This window comes from Herpailurus yagouaroundi, unplaced genomic scaffold, assembly GCF_014898765.1.
Source record: "Herpailurus yagouaroundi ecotype Mexico unplaced genomic scaffold, PumYag 184, whole genome shotgun sequence".
NCBI lineage: Eukaryota > Metazoa > Chordata > Mammalia > Carnivora > Felidae > Herpailurus > Herpailurus yagouaroundi.
Window position 1 is genome coordinate 8,789,695 of NW_024412415.1, and position 22,339 is coordinate 8,812,033.

Below are 22,339 nucleotides of genomic sequence, written 5' to 3' on the forward strand. Positions count from 1 at the left end.
TTGCTGAACACTTAGATGTTTACAAACATCGTCTCATTTGTTGCTCACAGGAACCCCTTGAGGAAGAAATTCCTGTTAACATCAGAGAAGGTAAGTAACTTACTCAGCATCACTCAGGGCTGGGCCTTAAGCCTAGGTTAGCTTGATCCAAGCCCGTCAGCCTCGCCTGCCCCTTCTCCACGCTGCTCCTTGGCCAAACATCCCGGGCTTCTCCTCCCCGGGGAATCTCATGACTCCTCCAGGGTCACTGCCCACTGTCCAAGCTCCCTGCCCGGCTGCTGCTCACTCCCTACTGGGACAGTAGAAGTACCAGTGGCCTGGGGGCTCAGCATCCAGGCCGGTGCCCATATGGCTTCAGGCCCAGCACAGGGCAAGCACCTGTGGGCAATACCCCAAATCCTCCAGGTGCTTTGGAAACCAAAGGATACCCTAAGAGTGGACAGAGTGGAAGGGGCGGGGAAGAGTCATGGCCAAGCGTCTCAAGCCTCTTTCCTTGGCCCTCACTTGCCTGTCACCGTCTCTTCCTTCTCATCCCGATCCTCCTGCTGTCAGCTGCCCTGGTTTCGGCCTCACGGAAGCAGAGGGGAGTGGAAGAAAAATATGGCCTGTGGGTCAGCAGACTGGGTGCAGGCTCAGCTCAGGCTTTGTCAGAAATTTGCTGTGGGATCCTGGACAAGGGCTTCCCAGCTCTGGGCCTGTGTCCTTATGTATAAATGGAGACACTTGGACAGGGACTGGTGAGGTCCTTTTTAGCTGTAATACTGAGTAACTCTAGAGTAGTGGAAGGAAACACTTTGATACTTTTTCACCCAGGCAGCAGGGCTCAAGGTGGCTCTCTGGTAGGCACTGTGTCTGTTCTAAGGCAGACACTGCAGATAGAGTGCCTCCCCTTTTCCTGTATTGTAAATGGCTAACTTCTGGATCTGTGTGGGCAGAAAGCTGGAAAATCCTCTGTGAAAGCTCAATTCTTCCATTCAGGGGAACTGGTGGGATCACTCAGAAAGTAAATATGCTGGGAATGCAGGACAGGGATGCCACGCTGGCCTTCACAGTGCACACGTGGCCGGCACAGCCCCACGGGGAGGGTGGGGGCGCAGCCGCATGGCGAGGGGTGGGCAGTCCTGAGCAAGAGGTACAATTACTGACATTTCAAATCAGCTTGTTTTGAAGGTGCTCAGGACAAGTTTCCTACACATTCTTTCCTACCTTTTCAAGTCAGCCCAGGAAAATGTAGGAAAAGATACTATCATCATTTTACAGCTGGAAAAGTTGAAGCACAAAGGAGTTATGACATCTTGAGGTCATATCGTTAATGCATGGCTGGCTGGAGACCACAGACTAATATTTCTGATGTCAGCTGAGTAGAACTGAATCCATAAAGTTAAAAAGCTCACAACGTTAAAAATAAAGGGCCAAGTTAATTTAAGAAAAGCCCCTCATTTCTGATTTTCTCCCGCCCATCGTGCATCCTCCAGACCTGTAAGTAAACCCCACTGCCCATCACTGGGAGAGCAGACCCATGAGAATAAAGTACACAGAGATCACAAAGCATTCATTCTTTGTAAGTTCACAAAGAAAAAAAAAAGAAAACCACCGCATGTAATGCTCTAGAATCGAGGTAGGAACAGAGTTCTGAGCACATCCGCGGTAGACCGCGTTTCTTGTCAGTAAGGATTCAGTATCTTACCACAGCCCCATCCTTTTTATTAGATGGCTTGAGGTATTTGACAGTGCCGAAGAATCGCACATATGTGAAACTATTTTACGTAAAGTATTCCTGTGAGAGGCTGACCTTTCTCCAAAACCACAAGCTCACACTCAATATCAATTTTTCCAAAACACAAAACCCCTAGATTCTAGTGTGAAGTTAACAGAGGGATTCAAAATTTATAAACTGTCCACTCCCTCTCTGCAAAGTGACAAACTCTCGACAACTCCCCTCCCTCCTGACTCAACAGCAGAGACAAAATCTGTGAGCCACAAACCAAGATGTGGTCAGATGTGGTGACATTACCACACAATAAACAAGACAGCAGGCTGAGTGGCCCACAGGGGTAATTGCAGAAAAAGGGAGGAGGGGGAAGAGGAGGGAGGAAGGAGAGGGGCAGGGGAGAGGGGGGAGAAGATGGGGGGGAGAGGAGCAGGGAGCTCTCCAGGAGCATCCTGAGAGGGCATGGTTGGGTTATGTGTGTAAAAGCAGACTACACTCCATGAAAGAAAGCAAGGAAGCCTCGTGGGGGAGGGGGAGGGGGAAGGACTGGGGTGATGGTGGTGGGGGCGCCCGCCAGGGGTGGGGAGGTAGGGGGGAGCACAGAGCAGAAGTCAGCTTTCAGACCCCCATGTGGGGGCAGGCCTCATACACTGGGGTTGGAACCACACATATTTTCTTAAATAATTGTATTGTAACCAGAAAAAAGCCTAATGGAACACTGTTACAACAATCCTGTCTAACTTTTAAGCTTTAAGAAAGCAAGGTAAAAGACAAGGTTATTTACTGGGTGTCTTCTCGTCAGCCCTCGGTCAGGCCTTTCTTGCTTATGTTTGTGTGCTGAAATGTTCCCAATCACAGATTTGCTATCCCAAGACGGATTTCCTACCCTTGCCAGAGTGACTAACATAAATGTACCTGTGTCTTGCTTTCTACATTTCACACAAAAGACGCAGACATGTGCTGGCTAAGCCCAGGAGCCTCACAGAAGCCGTTACGGAGTGTTTCCTCATTCAGGGCTGACCTGATGCATCTTGTTCTGATAAGAGGAGGGGAGGATGAGCCCAAACCCTGTGCTTGACCCCCATTCCCTGCCACTCCTACACCCCAAAGGCTCAGGGGTAGCAGAAAGGGGGCTGGATAAAGGAATAGTCTGGGCAGGTCTTGCTGCCTAGCAAGACAAGGAAGTGAGAGGATCAGAGATTTTTTAAGGCTAGCATTCCAATTCGATGATCAATATTTAAAAAGAACCGGGCAGTGCCCTAATGCTGCTTTTGGTTTCCAAGCAATATAGTGATATCTAGCAGTCACAGTAATAATAAAATGGCACAAACATCTACTGCCCACTCACTATGTATCAGGCAATGCTCTAGATACTTTCTGTAGACATTAACTCACTTAATCCTTGCCACAACCTGAGACGTAGGGGCTGTGCACTGCCATTTACGCAGGAGGAGACTGGGGCACATGGCAAGTCACATGGCTGTAAGGGATGGAACTGGTATCTAACCCACTAGTTTGGACTCAGGCCCAGGTTTTCAACTACTAGGCTGCTACCAGCATTTCATGCATTTGAGCCACTGCTCTGTGCCTTATCATAGAGGGCGACATTCCAAAACAAGGGAGTGACGTGCTGTAGCCCTGGAACTCCCCACCCGAGGCTCCCTTGTGACTTGCTCTGGGCCCACTGCTGGAGGGCCTGGAAGCAGAAGCCCTTGCTTACTCATGTTGTAAGCTCTAGGTGTCTGAGCAATTCTACCAGCCCGACAACTCCCAGGTTGTCATCAGGTTCAAATAAATGGATGCTGACAATGGAGAGAGTATTGTGCAGTTTCAAAGCATCTTCTTCAACCGCAGCTCACTCACTGATTAGAGTGAGGCATAGTAAACAGCACACCAGACACGAAAAGACTTTGACAACCAACCCGTGATAATTGTTACGTTAAAATATCATAGTTCTTGTTACATGGTCCTATCACAAACAGCTGATCTAACCTTCCACTGCCCAGGAAGAATTTCACATCCAGACTATAAAAAGCCCACAGTTACCTCTTAGATTGAATCTTACAGAATTACCACTGTTACAGAATTACTTACATCTTTTACAAGTAAAAGATGGTGGAATATTGGCAATTTCATGTGGTCCAACCTAAGGATGGAAACTTTTTTAAACCAAGCCTCTCTTTCCTGACTCCCACAGCAGGGAATGCCAGGTGCAATGCATCAGTGCTGGGAAAGTCTGCCTGAGTCCAGGGACAAAGACTGGTTTTCTGGAATGTCAGGACCAGGCCGTACAGGCAGCTGCCAATGAAGAACTACGGTTAATGACCTGGCAGCTACCACAAATCTTGAGGTTAAAGATTAATGGGAAGTGCTTCAGGGGGATTATTATGGATAAGCATGCCATAAAACAAAGAAGTAAACAAACAAAGCCAGTTAATCACTCAGATTTAAAAAGAAACAACAACAAATTTGCTGGTGATTCTTGGCAAAAGTCTATTTTCCTTAATCTCTGAGGCTAAATTAGCTGACAGAGCCAGCTTGTATCTGGACTGATGCTGTATACTTGAACTACATCTGTTAAAAAAAAAACTCCCAATGGGACTAAGTGACTATGTAACATTCATATATTTAAAAAACAAAACAAAACAAAACCAAAACCTCCACTGCTAAAGTCTCATTTAATTACAGAGAGGCAAAAAATACAATATAAGTCCAAAATTACACATAAGTATTCTATTATTGCTAAATCATCATGCAAATGTGAGATAGTGGGGTTTTTGTTTTTATCACCACCGTCATCAGGACTGGCTAAATGGACGGGTGCACAGAAGTACCCTTCAGATTCCTTTAGCTCAAAATCCCTAGGGCCACTGATAAAAGTTACTTTTCAAAAGGAAACAGAGGCAATGAGGAAGTAAATGAGATTAAGAATTTCTTCTGTGGATAACTACAATTATTTTTTTAAGTTTATTTATTTTGAGAAAGAGAGAGCATGAGCAGGGAAAGAGCAAAGAGAGAGAGAGAGAGAGAGAGAGAGAGAGAGAGAGAGACAGACAGAGAGACTCTGATAGCACAGAGCCCTATGTGGGGCTTGATCTGGGATCATGACCTGAGCCGAAACCAACAAGTGGACACTTAAACTACTGAGGCACCCAGGCGGCCTGTGGATGATTACAATTTATTTTTAAAAAAATTCTTTTTTTCAACGTTTATTTATTTTGGGGACAGAGAGAGACAGAGCATGAACGGGGGAGGGGCAGAGAGAGAGGGAGACACAGAATCGGAAACAGGCTCCAGGCTCCAAGCCATCAGCCCAGAGCCCGACGCGGGGCTCGAACTCCCGGACCTCAAGATGGTGACCTGGCTGAAGTCGGACGCTTAACCGACTGCGCCACCCAGGCGCCCCTGGATGATTACAATTTAAAATTAACACTAAACTAGATCCTAAACGAAAAACAATGTCTGCAGCTATCTGGACTAAAAACAAACAAACAAACAAACAACAAAACAAAAAAAACCCAAACCACCCTGTTTAGAAAAGTAGATTAAAGAAAAAACATAACATCCAATTCAAAAGCAGACTGGTTGGGGGGAAATGTCAGATGCCAAATGTGACACTTCTAGAACTGACCAAAATACCCTGGAGCCTCCCAGGACTCGTGCCCTCGGGTAGGGCTGGTTGTCCATCTGCTCCTGTGTGAGCTGGAACGGCCTCCTGATAACAGGCTGTGGAGCCATTCCCATGGAGCAGTTCCATGACAGGCCTGACTGTGGAATCCCTCTCGAAAGTAAGGTAGCATGGCGGAGTTTCAGAATGTTGCATTGAAATTGTTTTCAGGGGCGCCTTGGGTGGCTCAGTCGGTTGAACGTCCGACTTGGGCTCAGGTCATGATCTCACAGTTCGTGAGTTCGAGCCCCACATCGGGCTCTGTGCTGACAGCTTGGAGCCTGGAGCCTGCTTCGGATACTGTGTCTCCCCTTCTCTCTGCCCCTCCCCTGCTCACGCTCTGTCTCTCTTTTTTTTTAAGTTGTTTCCATAGAACTCTTGTTCTAGACTCAACTCCTTTTACTGTTTGAGTATGGAATTTCTATAATTTGAAGCTGCCTTCTGGGAATTTGTCTTCTTTTCTCAAAAGTGTACATAGCCCCTCTGTTGCTTTCTTAGAAACCAGCCTTACATGTTGAAACGCAGGCTGCACTGGCTCGCTTAATGCTTTGAGGCTGGTGTCACCTTGTGAAGTGCTAACTAACCTCTTTTAAAGATGCCCTTGGGGGCAGATCCTCAAGCCAATGCCCCGTAATGAGACCTATCCCGTGGGTGATGGTGGTTGCTTGGTGGGTCCAGGGAAAAAATTCTCCCCTGTGGACAACCAATTCCCATTCCTACTAAGTACAGTTATTTTGACCTCGTTCCCAGAAAGTATGCTGTGTAAAAAGAAGTTTGCCTGCCTTTACAGCTAGCTTTGCTGGTGTTCCCATAGGGATGCTGTAATTACATACATACATTTGAGCGCCCTGTGCTAATTGATTTAAAAAAATGTTGATTTAGTTTGAGGGAGGGAGGGGGAGGAAGAGAGAGAGAGAGAGAGAGAGAATCCCAGTGTGGCTCAATCTCATAAACCCAGAGATCATGACCTGAGTCAAAATCAAGAGTTGGAGGCTTAACAGATTGAGCCACCCAGGTGCCCCAAATTGATTTTTCCTTACATAAGCCTGGGGGAAACAACAGCACTATTGTGTGGCTATGTGTTAGTCATACTGTTTACTCTTAAGTGCGATGAGGTACATCCCTTACATGTGAGCCTCACATATGCCTGGCCACCAGCATGGCTAGAACAGAAACTTCTTTGCCAGGGCTTCACGAGGTGGAGGGTGGTAGGAGCGAAGAGGAAACTGAATTCTAATCTTGCCTCTGCCTTTTCTTGGGTAAGTCATTTTACTTCTTTGCTTTCAGTTTTCTCATTTGTAAAACAGCCATGGTAGCACTGTTTTATTAACGCAGGAAAAGTAGTGTATACGAAATCCATTATCTCTAATTTGGGACATAGTCATCACCTTTATCATTATGGTTAGTGGGTTATATTAGGGACAGCCTTAAAAGTTAGGGAGCAGCAGGCAGTGATTCTCAGTCCAAATGTCATGCCATTCGGCAGTTCGGTGGTCACTAGTTGGGACTCTGGGCCATATGGCCTGAGCTCCAATCCCAGCACTGAAGCATATCAGCTGAGTGACCCTGTGGAAGTTAGATGAACTTCTAGGCATCAATTCTCCCTGTCTACATTGGGGATAACAGCAGCATGCATGTCACAGAGTTATGGTGACGATTTACAGCTAATATACAAGTAAAGTACCATATCTGATACCCAGTAAATGCCATAAATTATTTGCTAGTAGTTTTCTATGTATTCTCAATTTAATTAACACTGGATTATATAAGGCATGGATTATTTTCAGCAAGTTTTAAATCTCAGATAATGGACCTTGCCATTCAAAATTTTCTTTTTTTTTTTTTTTTAAAAGTTTATTTATTTTGAGAGAGAGAGAGAGAGCACAAGTTGGCTGGGGGCAAGAGAAAGGGAGAGAGAGAATCCCAAGGAGGCTCCGCACTGTCAGCACAGAGCCTGATGTAGGGCTTGATCTCATGATCCATGAGATCATGACCTGAGCCAAAATCAAAAGTCAGACCCTTAAATGACTGAGCCATCCAGGCATCCCCCCAAATTTTCTTAAGTGCTTCTTTTCCATACTCAGATATCTGCTGTAGGTTTAGGACTTGAAAAAAGATAAATTTGTTGGGAAAGTAAATCATCTGCCAAAAGAAAACAAGCCAACAGCCATTCTTCCAGGGTTTTCCTTTGTGAATATGGACTCCATAAAATAGTAATTTGAAAAAAGTGGCAGCTTATTTCTTTTTTAAGCCTTTGTTGGGCAAAAAGAGAGTAAGACTAAAGGCAGTGGGAATGAAACCACAGGATCCCAGGCAATCTTCCATGGAGAAGGACTTTGTGCCCTGCACTTTCCAGGCCTCTGGAAGCATCTGGGGCCAGTCTTGAGACAGGAGGCCTGGCTGTAGCCTGCTCTCTGACCAGGATGCCCCGGGAGGCCCTGATTGGGGAGCTTCTTGCCCCACCTCCCCTCAATTGTCTCAGGAGACCCTCTGGTGTTCTCCCACCTGGGTTCTAACCCCTACTTCTCCCCCAGGAGAGGCTCTGGTGGCAACCAAGGCTGTTCTGGAGATGAGGAGGAAGTCCCTCCCAGAGCATCCTGCAGGTGGAAAAAATCATCTGGACAGTATTCTGTAAACCACTGTCAGCAGTAAGATGCAATTTCTCTGTGAGCCCATCTACATCATCTGTGCATTTCTATTTATCCCACTGCCATGCTCCCTGGCTGCCATTTGGATGCCTCCTTTAATTTGTGATAAGAGCATAAGAAAGCCAGTAGAGCCCAGTTTTTCCCAGAGGCACCTGGGCTGCCCCTGGCAGAGCCACCTGGGCTCTTTGTGCCTGGGCACAAATTTATCCCCTCGTCCTTGTGAATGGTGCCTCCTGGAGCTGGGTGATGGGTGCCTCAGCCTCTGGGAGGATAGCAGTTGGCTAGAAGCCTTTATTCTTATTTTCTAAACCATCTAAAAAGAAGTATAGTTCAGGACTTTTGTCTGTCAGCTCTTCCTAAAGGGGTTGAGATGACCCCTCCCTGGCTTGGCACCCCCACAAGCCCACTCCCCCAGAGTAACCGGTCTAAGGCAGGAGACTCATAAAAGAGGGGAAGAGAGAGGTGAGGGGTATGGCAGGAGAGAAGAAAGGGAAAAGGTTTAAAAAAAAAAAGCTAGGAGTGACAAAGAGAAGGAAGGAGAGGGAGAGAAGAGCAGTTCATGTCCAAGAGCGCACAGCTGCTTCCAGGACACCTGCCTGCCTCCACATCCCTCTGTATCGCTGGGACATCTGGAGAAGGGTCCAGGGTGGTATAAATAAAGCTCATCTCCAGTTAAGACAGAAGCTGAGGTGTCCCATGACTTCACATCTGTAATATCATGAGCAAGTAACAAAATGAACTTTTCATGTGGTTTTGCCTCTATTTCCCCTGCCCTTGCCTTAACGAGTAAGGAAGCAGCTCAGAGTGAGGGAGTGAGACGCCTAAGGGGCAGCCAGGCAGTCAAGGTGACCTGTCCTGGAATAATCAACAGGCTGAATGTGGAGGTCAGGTGAAACCCAGGGGTCATCTGGGTTAGGTTCTCTGTGCAGGATGCCCCAGCATACCATGCCTGAGGGGTGGCCATGCAGCAACCGCTCAACATTGTCAGTGATGGGGAGATCACTTCCTCACAAGGCAATTGGATCCATTTCTGTGCAGCTGAAACTATTAGAAATTTATTCCTTATACTGTGCAGCCTTATAATGTCTAATCCTGGGGATTAGCTCTGTCCTCTGAAGCTACCCAGAATGGGTAATAAATGATCATTTTCTATGATAATCTTTCAAATATTTGAATACAATAAGCATATTCTCTATAGCTTCTCTGTTCTAGAACAGACATGCTCCATTCTGTTTTTGAACCTTTATACGTAATTGGCAAGAATTCAAAGAAAAGGTTTAAACAAAGGTTGACCACAGATAGCAGTTTGCTGGTCCTTACCGATTCAGGAAAGCATTTCCAAAGCGACTAAGCTTTCGGAAGGGCTTTTTGGGGTCCACGACTAAAGCGTTGCCTGGGGTGCTGCCCTCAGTCTCCCCATACATCACAGCGATGAAGGAATCGGTGGTGGGCTCTGGGCCAATCCTCATGCCTGGGAAATCTTGCTCCAGTAAGTATCTGGGAGGGAAAAAGAAAAGAAACTTGGCATGTTGTCACAAAGCAAGAGGCCAGGAAGCTTCCTGGGGCTACCAATTTTTAACATACTCATTTAAAGCCCTAGGAATATAGACCCCAAGAAAAGGAGAATGACTGGCATTTTACTCTTTTACTAATGACAAATTTTCAAAGCTTAAAATCTACAACCTAAGTCTCCCCCCACCCCTATAAGAGGCTTTGTAACAGGTCAGACATCTTGTAGACTTCCAGGAGCTTCTGAAAATGTACCTTTCCTTAGCACAATTCCCGTTTCAGGTTCCATGGGCACCATAGGCACCACCCCAGGGAAGTGTACCCAGCCAGCTCCCGTTGCATCCTGCTAGAGTCTGCTCAGGACCAACTCCGTTTGGGAAGTGTTCCTGTCCTTCCAGTGTGTTGGGCACACCTCTGTGGGCCCAGGGCACCCTGTGCCTGCAGCCATCATAGTGTTTACCAGGGGCACTGGACTTCACTGTTGGTGGGCCCTTGCAGGCTGGCCCGTGTCTATGGCTAGATGCCTATTCCCAGCACCCAGCACTGCACCTGCCCACAGAGGGCACTCAGTGTAGTGAATGAAATAATGAACCCTCTCCCTCTTTGTCACTAGCAATCAATGTAGCCGTCACATCCCCCCTTGTGCATTTTACAGCTCCCTTGGGTTCCTGGAGGTCATGGCCATGGAAGATGATCTCCAAAGAATTCAGCAGCAACAGAGGCTGCTATGGGCGATGGGGTTGAAGGAGGCAGGGGGCAGGGGTTCAGATTAAATACTGCCAGGGCCATTACTAGCCTTATGTGCGAATTGGAAAAAGATGCTCCTTCCTCCAGGTAGACCCAGCCCTGCACTAGGATTTACAGCTTGGCAAGCTAGCCGGATTCCACCCCTGCCCCCATATGCCCCTCTGCCCAAGTGCCTTCACGTGGCTTAACCTGTACAACTGCACACAGTGGGCCTAGCAAATATCATTGAGGGCTCTTATTTTAGGGGGCTGAGAAGACCAACCCATGTGATACAGGCCAAAGACTGGCTCAGTGATTTGGCTGGGGTTGTGGCAAGGTAGCCAGAAGTAGAGTGGTGGGGAAAGTCTGCTTTCTGTGGGAAATGCTTGAGCCCTAACACAGCTCCCCTCCACCACCAGCACTTCATTCAGCTGAAGCCACTCAGAGCCCCTCCCTGCCTCCCTTGAGACCAAGATTTCCTTTCCACGAGGAAGGAACACACTAAAGAGTAGTTAAGGCAGGGAGGTGAGCAAACACTACTCCCTCCTTCCTTTGCAACCAAGAGGAACATGAAGAAAAGAGTATTTTGGAATACATTTCCCTCATTCCCAAGCAACAGGTGGAAATGCAACAGCTTCAGAGAACACTCCACAGTGACTGTCAAAAATTCTGGGGCGGGGGGGAGTGGTGGAGAAGAATCCCTGTTTGAGGTGCTTAGGGCAGAGCCATGTCCCAGCCCCTCCAGGGAGATGATCCATCACCCTGCACAACTTTCTCCAGCTCCCCAATCCTGCAGCCAACAATCTATTTGGTCCTAGCCTGGAGTGCCTAGGCATTTAGGCCCCTAGTCCTAGGGGTGCCTGGGTGGCTTAGTCGGTTAACCATCTGACTCTTGGTTTCAGCTCAGGTCATGATCTTATTGTTCATGGGTTTCGAGCCCCTTGTTGGGCTCTGCGCTGACAATGCGAAGCCTGCTTAGGATTCTCTCTCTCTCAGCCCCTCTTCTGCTCACGCTTTCTCTCTGTCTCAAAATAAACAAATGAACTTTAAAAAGTAAAATTAAGAATAAATGTCCTGACTGATCAAATTTTGGCCCAGAACCTGTGATTTTATTTCCAGGGATAGAAGGAACTGCATTACCAACTGTCCAACACAATTTTGCCATCTTTCTAAGAATAAGAAATTAGGCCACCCCTGAGACTTATGTTTTTTATGTCAACAAAACTGAAATTGCTTAGCGATCTTAGCAAGCTATATTCTAAACATCTAATTGATCTCATTGCTAGTTTCAATGTCATCCAAAGTTTCTATCTTTCTGTGAAGTTGTGGAGCACCAGAATAGATAACATTTAAATATGTCCCTCCCCTACATTTTGAGGAAATGTGAAAAAACAATCGGATAATAGCACAGCATTTACCAAATACTCACTATTTATGTAGAGTACAAAGGCCCTCCACACGCACAGTTGTTCAGTTGTTCTGAGTGTTGTGATCCCCATAACACTCTGAGGTGGGCACATCTTACAGTTGGGAAAACTGGGGCATCAGAAAGGCTAAGCAACTTGCCTAAAGTCACACAGTAAGTGTTTCAGTGGAAATGGAACGCAAGCAGGTGGACCCCAGGTCTTGTGCTGTCTCCAGATAATGTTTAATTAAAAAAAAAAATTTTTTTTTAACATTTATTTGTTATTGAGAGACAGAGAGACACAGAGCATGAGCGGGGGAGGGGCAGAGAGAGAGGGAGACACAGAATCTGAAGCAGGCTCCAGGCTCTGAGCTGTCAGCACAGAGTCTGATGCGGGACTCAAACTCAAGAACTGCGAGATCACGACCTGAGCCAAAGTCAGACGCTTAACCGACTGAGCCACCCAGACGCCCCATCTCCAGATAATGTTTAAACCTGGGTTTGAGCTGGTGGTTTGCTCAGAGATGAGGAGCACAAGGGGGGTTCAGGGCCCTCATGCACAGGGTGGCACTGGCCACAGGCAGCACCATCTTGTATCTCCTCAAAAGTGAGAGATAAGAGCTCTCCCAGCTGTCTTCCGGCATGGTCCTGGGGCTGCCCAACAATGAGGGGCCAGCTCTCCCCATTCTCCCTAGAAAAAAGCTGCACAGAGAAGGAGCTACTTTTCAGAACATGTTCAAATTTAATTTTTAAAAATAATTTCAGAACTTTTTCAGGCACCTAGTAGACTAATAAATAAAAACGCTTAGGAACAGAAATGTTCATGTTTACAAATTCTTGTGAAATTCCTCACAAATCTTAGAAATACTGGTGGAAGTCAGCCACAGCATCTCACGTTCTGTGAAACTCCAGCACTTGTAGAGTGTACGTAGAGTGTGTGGATTTCACATACACACATGAATGTGGAATTTAGGTTTTACAGCTCCTCTGGGATCTCAAGTCTGAAGTCATTCATCAGCAGGCTAGAATTCAAGTCCAGAGCACACCCCTCCCAAGTCCACTTAGACTTCAACGTCCCAAGGCCTGGATGAAGCTATATGCCAGGAGATCTGAGATCTGGGGGACAGAAGAAGGAGGATGACTGAGGAGAGGGGCCAGGGCTTAGAAGAACAGCAGCCAGTGTCACCAGGCTCCCTGCAGCACACACAGTTCTCACAAAAGGGTTATGTTCAAGTATTGGTTTGAAACTTGACAGGCACTTTCCCATAGAATCAACGTTAACAGCAATGGCTGGCTTGCAAGATAGGCTGCAAAGTTCACACACACCAATAAAATGGACAAAGCAGTCAAGAACTGTAGCACTACCTTTTGGGGGAAAACCCGATGTTGAGTTCCACGTTGGGGGGCTCTCTGCAATCTTGCCCCTTCTCACAGCCTTCCTAGGCATGGGCAGGGGGAGGGCCCTCCAGCTCCAGGACCAGGGAGGAAAGGATGGGGCTCAGGCAGGGGTGGAGGGGCCAAGGGATGCTGTAGTTCAGCTATGGGTCCTCAGTGGGGCAGTAACTCACATGTAAAGGTGTATAAGTCAGGCCATCATCGCCAAGGAGAGTCTTAAACACTTCCTGATGTTTTGTTTATATAGAAGCACAGGAATCCCCACTAACTTTGGAATAACAGGGGTTTCAGTGAAAACCCTAAAGTATGAAATTGTTTAAAGAAAAGTGGGTGTAAAAAAAAAAAGAAAAGCAGGTGTTTCTTTTCTTTTTTTTTTTAAGTTTATTTATTCTGAGAGAGACAGAGACAGCAGCACAAGTTGGAGAGAGAGAGAGAGAGAATCCCAAGCGGATTCTCTGTGCTGGCAGTGCAGAGCCCAATGCAGGGCTCAAACTCGCAAAAACTGTGAGATCATAACCTGAGCTGGAACCAAGAGTCAGAAGCTTAATCTACTGAGCCACCCAGGCGCCCCCTTACTTTCAAGTCATGATGTGATCGGAGCTAGAACTTCCTAAGTAGCAACCCTACCAGACGGAACTTTAATACATTATTTTTCAAGTATACTTAAATATACTTTGGTATATATTTGACAAAGAAATATTTGCCTTCTACAGCAGAGAAGCAGAACTAGGAAGAGGTATTGTATAGCTTGCTTACATTGTTAATTCGCTTAGTGATACTTTCTCCCACAGATAATCAACAGCCAAAATTCAATGTTTAATTTCATTACGAAAGCAATAGCAATTAAAGACATAATGTATTAACACTGAAAGAGCTCATAATACTCAACACTAGTGAAATAGTGTAGTAAAATAAACACCTTTGTATATAATCAGGTGGTCTAACCTCACTGAAAAGAAATTTGATACTTTGCGTTAAAAGCCTTTAAAATGGGGATAGTTCTACTTTTTGAAATCTATCCTTAGGAAAAATCCTAGATACATGAAAAAGATTTTTGTGTGAAGATATCCACTGCAGCATTATCTGTAATAGCAAAAAACTTAGAAAAAAAATTGTGTTCTTTTTCCATGGCTCTCCCATAATATAAAGTTCACTTACTGTATTTAAGACTTCATATTCCCTGTGTCCACCTGGTAGAGTTATGCTGCGGGAAAGCAGGGCTTTTAGTCTCTGTTGTTCACTAATGCTTCGCACTTGCTTGGAACAATTTCTGGCACACGGATGAGGTAATGAATGCTTGAGTGTCTGATTCCACTGGCCTTTATACCACCTTTTCAATAGGCCAATGGTATTCCCACCTCAGGATGGCTTGGAGGGCCCTCCCGCAGATATCTGCATGTCACATGGCACTTCCCTACCCTGACAGAGTAGCCTCTCCAGTCTGGTCCCCCTGCCCACCTCCCCATTACCTACTCAGAGCACTTATCAGTAGCTGACATTCTGTCATGTTCTTGTTGGCATGTCACTGTCCCAGGACGTTAGGAGCACTTTGAGAGACGGGCCCTCGTTCGTCTGGGTCACCACCATATCCTAGCATTTAACATGGTGCCTGGCACATAGTAGGTGCAGAACCAGTGTCTGGGGACCGACCAGCTTTCTCCTCGCCCTCATCCAGGTGGCCATCTGGCTCTGGCCTCCGTCCCTCACTTTCCTGCCTCCTCATCACACCTCGTGTGGACTCTGGCCACTTAGTTCTGCCCAGCTGCCTCCCAGCCTCCCTCTCCCCCATCTGTCCTGCAAGATCAGATTCCTTTTCTAAAGCACCACTTTAACCCAACAGCCTTCACCAACAACCCAGTCCTTCCTGGATGACTTCCATTCCCCCCACAAGCCACCCCCTTCTGCCTTGCCCTCTGGGTTCTTGCTCCTCAACTACTACAGGCTCTGTTCCCTCCTTGATTAGTCTCTTCCAGGGAAATTTCTGCCCCTCACTTTCCTTATTTCATTCCCTCTGTTTGGCAGGGAATCATGTCTCAGGGTCTCTACTCTCTATCCTACTTACTCTGTCAAGTCACTTTGCAAAACATCTCCTCCTGTGGGCAGTCCTCCCTCCCTGAGCACTCCAGGACCTTTTTTTTTCTGGCCACTCCCCAACTTCCCTTCTCTTGGGAGCACCTGGGATTGGTGTTATTTGTGGGCCTATCTCTTCTTTCCTGATAGGCTGACATTTCCTTCAGGGCGCACGATCCACATACTCAGAACTCTGGAGCCCCAAACTCTCTTAGGAATCATTTGGCTCAACCCTGGGTCTTTATAGATGAAGAACCTGTGGATTAGAGCAGGCAATGACTTGCTGGTCAGACTCGCTCTGTGCAGGGCTTGGAACCTGGGGCTCCTCCCGCCTGGCCTGAGGCTCTTTTGCTTTTACACCAGGCTCAGCCCCATTGCTCTGGGCTTCCACACAGCCCCCCTACAACCCTATGTAGGACCTGTCAGACACATGAGTTAATATATGACACTCTAAGCTGACTTCCCACAGGAATTTTACATTGGAGGGTGGTGACACTCAGATACACTTATGTCACACTGCCGGGCAGGCAGGCACAATCCTATGCAGTGAGGGAACTAAGAACAACCAGAACACAGAATATCTGACACGAACAACGTGAGAAGAAAGCGATGAGGTACAAAACCAGCAACCTTGAAGAGTCTGAGTGGATCCCGAGGTACGATGTACAAAAACAGGTCACCCACAGGCACAAGGCTGACCAGCTGTGTTAAACTTTGGACATATCAGAGGCTTTCTCAGAGCTATAAGCTCCAGGGACTTGGTGGTGTTATCTGCAAAAACAAGAATTCAAAGGAACAAGAGGCCACAGGAAGACTCTAGAAGAGCATCACCTCACTGTAGTTCAGAGCCAACAAGCCCACTGCACAGGCATCCTGTGCATCAGATGGATTTTTTGCCCCAGGCTCCACCTTGTTCTCCTTTTCCTGTGTTCTCAGAAAGGGCTGCCACTTCCAGTGGTGATTACTCCAGGAGTCTCGAGCCAAGCCGTCAACGTGGAAAAAGACAGACAACTGGGATTCCAAGTAGCTGGGGGGAGGGGTTGGTGGGGAGGATGGGAGATCTGCCATCTCCTCGTCCCTGTTTGTGGAAGATCATGGCATGGCCTCGTCCCAGTGGCTCCTGGGCACACTGGCCCAGCCTAGGTTCAAGGAGCTGATCTCATGCAAGAGCATATATGGGCAGAGTCTTTTTCCTTCTATTGCTTACGTTAGAAAAAAAAAAGATTTTTAATGTCATAGGAAAAAAAATGTCACTTGTGACAAGGGGAAAATAAATCTTCAGGACAATGAAAGTCCCTCAAAGTACTCTTCTCAAAGATGGGCTTAAAAATGGGGTGCCTGGCTGGCTCAGTCAGTAGAGCGCACAACTCTTGATCTTGGGGTTGTGAGTTAAGGCCAATGTTTGTTATAGAGATTACTTTAAAAAAATAAAACCTTTTGGGGCACCTGGGTGGCTCAGTCGGTTAAGTGCCCAACTTCGGCTCAGGTCGTGATCTCACGGTTTGCGAGTTCGAGCCCCGCGTCGGGCTCTGTGCTGACAGCTCAGAGCCTGGAGCCTGCTTTGGATTCTGTGTCTCCTCCCCTCTCTGCCCCTCCCATGCTCATGCTCTGTCTCTCTCTATCTCTTAATAAGAAATAAACGTTTAAAAAAATTAAAAAAAATAAAACCTTTAAATCTTTTTTTAAGAACGACTGAAAACAAAGGTGCATTATTCAATGATAGACTTCCAAAACTGTAGCTGCCAATTTTGTCTTCCCTGGGTATTCATCCAGGCATTCTGTCTAGGTTCTGACTTATCCTTAAGATAATAGAAAAGGCATTAATTATTTTAGTAAGACAGTAGTCTCCCCTTACAGAAGGAATACATTCCAAGCCCTTCAGTGCATGTCTGAACCCTATATGCACAATGTTTTTTCCTATTACACACACCTATGATAAAGTTTAATTTATAAATTAGGAACAGTAAGAGATTAACAAAAATACCAAATGATAAAAGAGATCAGTTATAACATTAAACTGTAATAAAATTATGTGAATGTGGTCTTTCTCTTTCCCTCAAAATATCTTACTGTACTATTCTCACCTATCACCTAGTACTATCTCACTATCACCTTCTTGTGATGACATGAGACGATAAAATGCCCATGTGAGAGGAGGTGAGGTGACCGAACGCAAGCATTGTGACACAGCATTAGTACCAAACGTCAAAAGGAGGATCATCTGTTTCTGGACTGCGGTTAAGTGAAACCACAGAAAGTGAAAGAGTGGATAAGGGGTTGGGGGGGGCACTCTATACCTAACTTTCGAGGACTTGTTATGTGAAGTCTTTATCTGAAAAGACTCTTTTATCCCAAGCACTTTATGGGGTAGGTTCTACTTTTATCTCCATTTTTACAAGGAAAAAATTAAGGCTTGCATAGGTTAAGTGGCTTTGTAGAACCTAGATTTCTTACTAGTCCTGCAAAAGCACTACCTGCGTGAAATCAGAGCTTGAGAGGCTGAGTGAGCCTGCAACAGGTTACAGGAATGAGCTCTGTGAATCATAGCAGATATACAAGTCTAAGACTTTTTAGTAAGTATTCAGTAACCAAGTAAGCACTCTAAAAAGTAATATGCCACATCTATTTGGGGTGTTTAACGAGCATTATTTTTTAATTCTCAAACCAAAATCTAGAGAAATGGCTTGTGTCATGATGAGATTTTTAGGAATGTTTGTGCATACATTGGCATCTGTAGATAGTTTAAGAGTTCAGTTCATTGATAAGGACTGGGACTTTTTTTTTTTTTTTAATTTTTGTTTATTTTTGAGAGAGAGAGAAACTGCGAGCAGGGGAGGGGCAGAGAGAGGGAGACAGAGAATCCGAAGCAGGCTCTGTGCTGTCAGTGCAAAGGCTTCAAACCCAGGAAGTGTGAGATCATGACCTGAGCCAAAGTCGGATGTCCAAATGACTGAGTCACCCAGGTGCCTTGGACTGGGACATTTTTAAAAAGAGCATTCAACTAACTGCAACAGTCATTTTTTTCTTTCTTTTGAGTATTAGTTACTAAGGCTTTCAGCCAAATAGGTGTGAAAGAAATATATAAAGCACAGCTTTTCAGTTCAGTGGAGAAGCAGTTGTATTTTCTTATTTTAAAATCCAAGCCTGTGAGCTTAAATACATTTCAGTTTAGAGTAAGTGTTGGAAAGCTTTACATAATGTGTTCTTTATTGATAGTACTCCATCCACCATTTCACTAGGAGAGTAACCGAAAAGAAAGGGTTAGTCCTTCAAGTTTGATTTGTGTTGAATCTAGAAATGATGTTTCTAAAGCAGTTTCCTTTGTTTATCTTCATGCTCAATACCAAGAAATGGAAGAGAGAGAAGAATCAAACGTGTTAGCACAAAAGTCTTATAAAATGGTCAAGAATATATAATGGTTTCCTAGTAAGTTACCACCACCACCACCACTTCTGGACGCCACCAAACAACAGATTATTATGAAACCACACTGTACAGTTTGTTTATAAGGCATTTCACAAGTGTTTTATCTCTTCAGCCTCACTGTGGTTGGAGCAGGTGTTTTAGCCCTGTTTAGGACAAGGTAAGCAGCTTGCATGAGACTGCATTAGCACAAGATGATGACTACTTTTAACATTTTGATATATTTCCATCCAGTCATTTTTCTGTGAATGTAATTTTTGTTTATAAAATTGGGATCAAAATGTTTAAATACTTTTGCATCTAGATTTTTCACCATTAGTTTTGCCTTGTGCCATCAGAAATTACTTGAAAACAGGGGCACCTGGGTGGCTCAGTCGGCTAAGCGTCTGACTTCGCCTCAGGTCATGATCTCGTGGTTTGTGGGTTTGAGCCCTATGTCGAGCTCTGTGCTGACAGCTCAGAGCCTGGAGCCTGCTTCAGAGTCTGTGTCTCCCCGTCTTTCGGCCCCTCCCATGCTCATGTTCTGTTTCTCTGTCTCTCTCAATAATAAATAAACGTTAAAAAATTAAAAAAAAAAAGAAATTGCTTGAAAACAAATTTTTAATGGCTGCCTACTATTCTCAGATGAATTTCCTATATCCTTACTCTTGGGCATTGATATAGCTTCCCATTTCTTGCTATTATAAATCATGCTGAGATAAATATCACAAACATCTCATGTCGTTCAAAATTTTAATCTTTTTGAGTTACTGAAAAACTAAGCCAGGCCAAGCCTCGTTTCCATTTTAAAACTCTATGTCTTCCTTAAGTGTAAAACCTAACTTTTATTTTCATTTTTGTTTTTCCCTTAGTTAAATCATGGACATCTTACGGCCAGGGCTGCTTGTTCAGATGACATCATCTTTGAAACTGCTGTGCCTACGAAGGAATCTACATTAGCCTGTGGGATCAAGAAACTGGAATTTGCTGGATAAAGCTGTTTCACAGTTCTATTTTTCCAGCTATGAATGCTATTTAAACCACGCAGGGCTGAGATGTGCTTAAGGCACACTGCTAACATGTGCCTGTACCCGGAGCTACTCAGGTCTGCCTTCCATGCTATTCTGGAAGGAGGGCAGGAGAAAGAGAAGGAAAGAAAGGGAAGGAGATGAAAGGGAGTGGAGGTTCACTGGAATAAAAGGCAACATGCTTCTCCATTTTTTATAGTCCTCTTAATATTTCCAGTCATTCATTTGCTCACACATGAAGATCTATTAAGTGTCTTCTATGTTCGGTGTTGTAATTTATGAATGTGATGACGGACTTTGTTTAGGTTGATCTGGGAGCACTGGAAAACTACATGAGGAGGCTATAGAACACGGCACTTCCCAAAGTTACTTAACCATAGAACCCTTTTTGAACACCTATTAACAATCTCCCATAATTGCCTTTCATAGAACACAGGGTTAAAGGTAAAAGGAAAAAGCTCAACATCTGTTCTAGTTTTTTCTTTTCAAGTGAAATTCTTTTCAAATTAGTAATAGAAAGATAATGTCTTAATGTGATTAATTTATAAAATATTAAACCAATAACTAACATCCTATCTTAGGGTGAAATAACAAAAGCACTATCATCACAATTAGAAGCTTGAGATGGATGTGGCTTCCTAGTACAATAAAAGATGAAACAGAAGAGGAAAAAAAGTAATCATGAATATAATCGATACAGCTGTCTATCTAGAAAACCCAAGAGAATCTACTGAAAATGTCAGAATAACTGCAATCAAATGAAAAGATACAAAACAAAAATGTGTAAAAATCAGTAGCTATCTTGCATACTTGCAGTACCCTTCTAGAAAATATAAAGGAAAAAAATCTGATTCATTAAGAATGAAGGAATATAAAACACCTAAGAATGCATTAATAAGAGTATACAGAACCTATATGAGTAAATCAAACACCTTCCTGAGAGGTATAAAAGGTCTGAGTAAAAGCCATGCTGAGTTCCTGCTTGGGAAGAGCAAATACCAAGATAAATGCAGTCCCAATACAAATGGATCCCAATGGGATTTTCTGGGAAGAATCTAATAAAGTAGTTTTAAAGTTCTTCTGAAAGAATAACAGGAAATGATGATTGACAGTATTTAGAAAATAGAGAGAAATGAGATCAGAAGGGTCTGTGTTACCATTTAATTAAAGAATGTTTTAAAATGACAATCCTTAAGACAGTATGGTCTGGGCATAAGAATCTACCAACAGAACAACACAACAGGAGAGAAAGGTTCCAAGAGATCCCAATATAACTCATTGTGTTTCCAAGTGGATTAAAGAGTTAACTATTGGAAAGATTTTTTTAAATTTAAGGATTCTGTAATATTTAAGGATTTTCCAGGGACATCAAAGACATCATCAAAGAGGAAAAAAGTGTTTGAGTTGACCACAAATATTAAATATATCTCCATGTCAAAAATGATCATAAAAAATTAAAAAGGCAAAGCTCAAACTGGAAAAACATAATTATGACAAAAGACTAAGAACCATTATTGAGAAAAACATTTAAATATCTACAAGATAAAGTGTAGTTGGGGTGCCTGAGTGGCTCAGTTGGTTGGGTGTCCAACTTTGGCTCAGGTCATGATCTTGCGGTTTGTGAGTTCGAACCAGGCATCAGGCTCTGTGTGGACAGCTCAGAGCTTGGAGCCTGCTTCGGATTCTGCACCTCCCTCTCTCTCTGCCCCTTCTCTCTCTCTCTCTCCAAAATAAATAAACATTAAAAAAAATTAAAAAAAAGATAAAGTCTAGCACTCCAAAGGAAAATTGGACAAAGTTCACAAATAACTCTCAAAGAAATAGAGATGATGGCTACACATTTTAGAAGTTCAACTTCGGGGCGCCTGGGTGGCGCAGTCGGTTAAGCGTCCGACTTCAGCCAGGTCACGATCTCGTGGTCCGTGAGTTCGAGCCCCGCGTCGGGCTCTGGGCTGATGGCTCAGAGCCTGGAGCCTGTTTCCGATTCTGTGTCTCCCTCTCTCTCTGCCCCTCCCCCGTTCATGCTCTGTCTCTCTCTGTCCCAAAATAAATGAACGTTGAAAAAAAAAAAATAAAAAATAAAAAAAAAAGTTCAATTTCAAAAAAAAAAAAAAAAGGCAAATTAAGAAAAATTTTTTCCTATCACGTTTATTTGTTTTTAATAATAATGCATAGTTTTACTGACAGTTTGGTGAAATAATAATCTTCATATTAGACTCTGTGGTGGGAGTCTAATTTGGAATAACTTTTCTGAAAAAGGAACATATGTATATAGACATAGAATAAAACATGCAATGTTCTATTTCATGTGCAACCTTGGATGGCAAGTAACTTGTTCTGCGAGTGTTCTGTAAGATGAGCAAAGATTTCTAATAATTTTAACTTGATAAACAAGCGATGTCTTGCAACACAAGTAGTATGTGATGCCGAATATGACATGATCACAACTGAACCAATGGTTTTTGAAATTTGCTTTGATATATAAGTGCTTTGGATTACGAGCATGTTTCTGGAAGGAGTTATGCTCGCAAACCAAGGTTTTAGTGTAAAATATGTATTATTTATTTATTTATATGTTATATATATGCATGTGTGTATGTGTGTGTATATATATATATATATATGTATAAAATCAGGAATATATATAAACCTGAAAAATATTTATACCTTTTGATGTAGTAATTCATACTCAGCAGAATAGGCTTTTTTCTAACAGGAAAAAAAAAAACGAGATACACAAAGATTTACAAGCCAAGAATGTCCACCGCAATATTATAG

The 22,339-nt window shown here is 44.2% G+C and overlaps 1 protein-coding gene across 1 annotated transcript in view; it reads right to left on the bottom strand.

Annotated features, from left to right (window-relative positions):
* EHD4 (EH domain containing 4) overlaps nucleotides 1-22,339 on the bottom strand; it is an 87,439-nt gene that overhangs the window by 56,693 nt on the left and 8,407 nt on the right. The window contains exon 2 of the mRNA XM_040492366.1: nucleotides 9,347-9,523. Coding sequence (XP_040348300.1) covers nucleotides 9,347-9,523 — 177 coding nt within the window. The remainder of the gene's footprint in view (nucleotides 1-9,346; nucleotides 9,524-22,339) is intronic.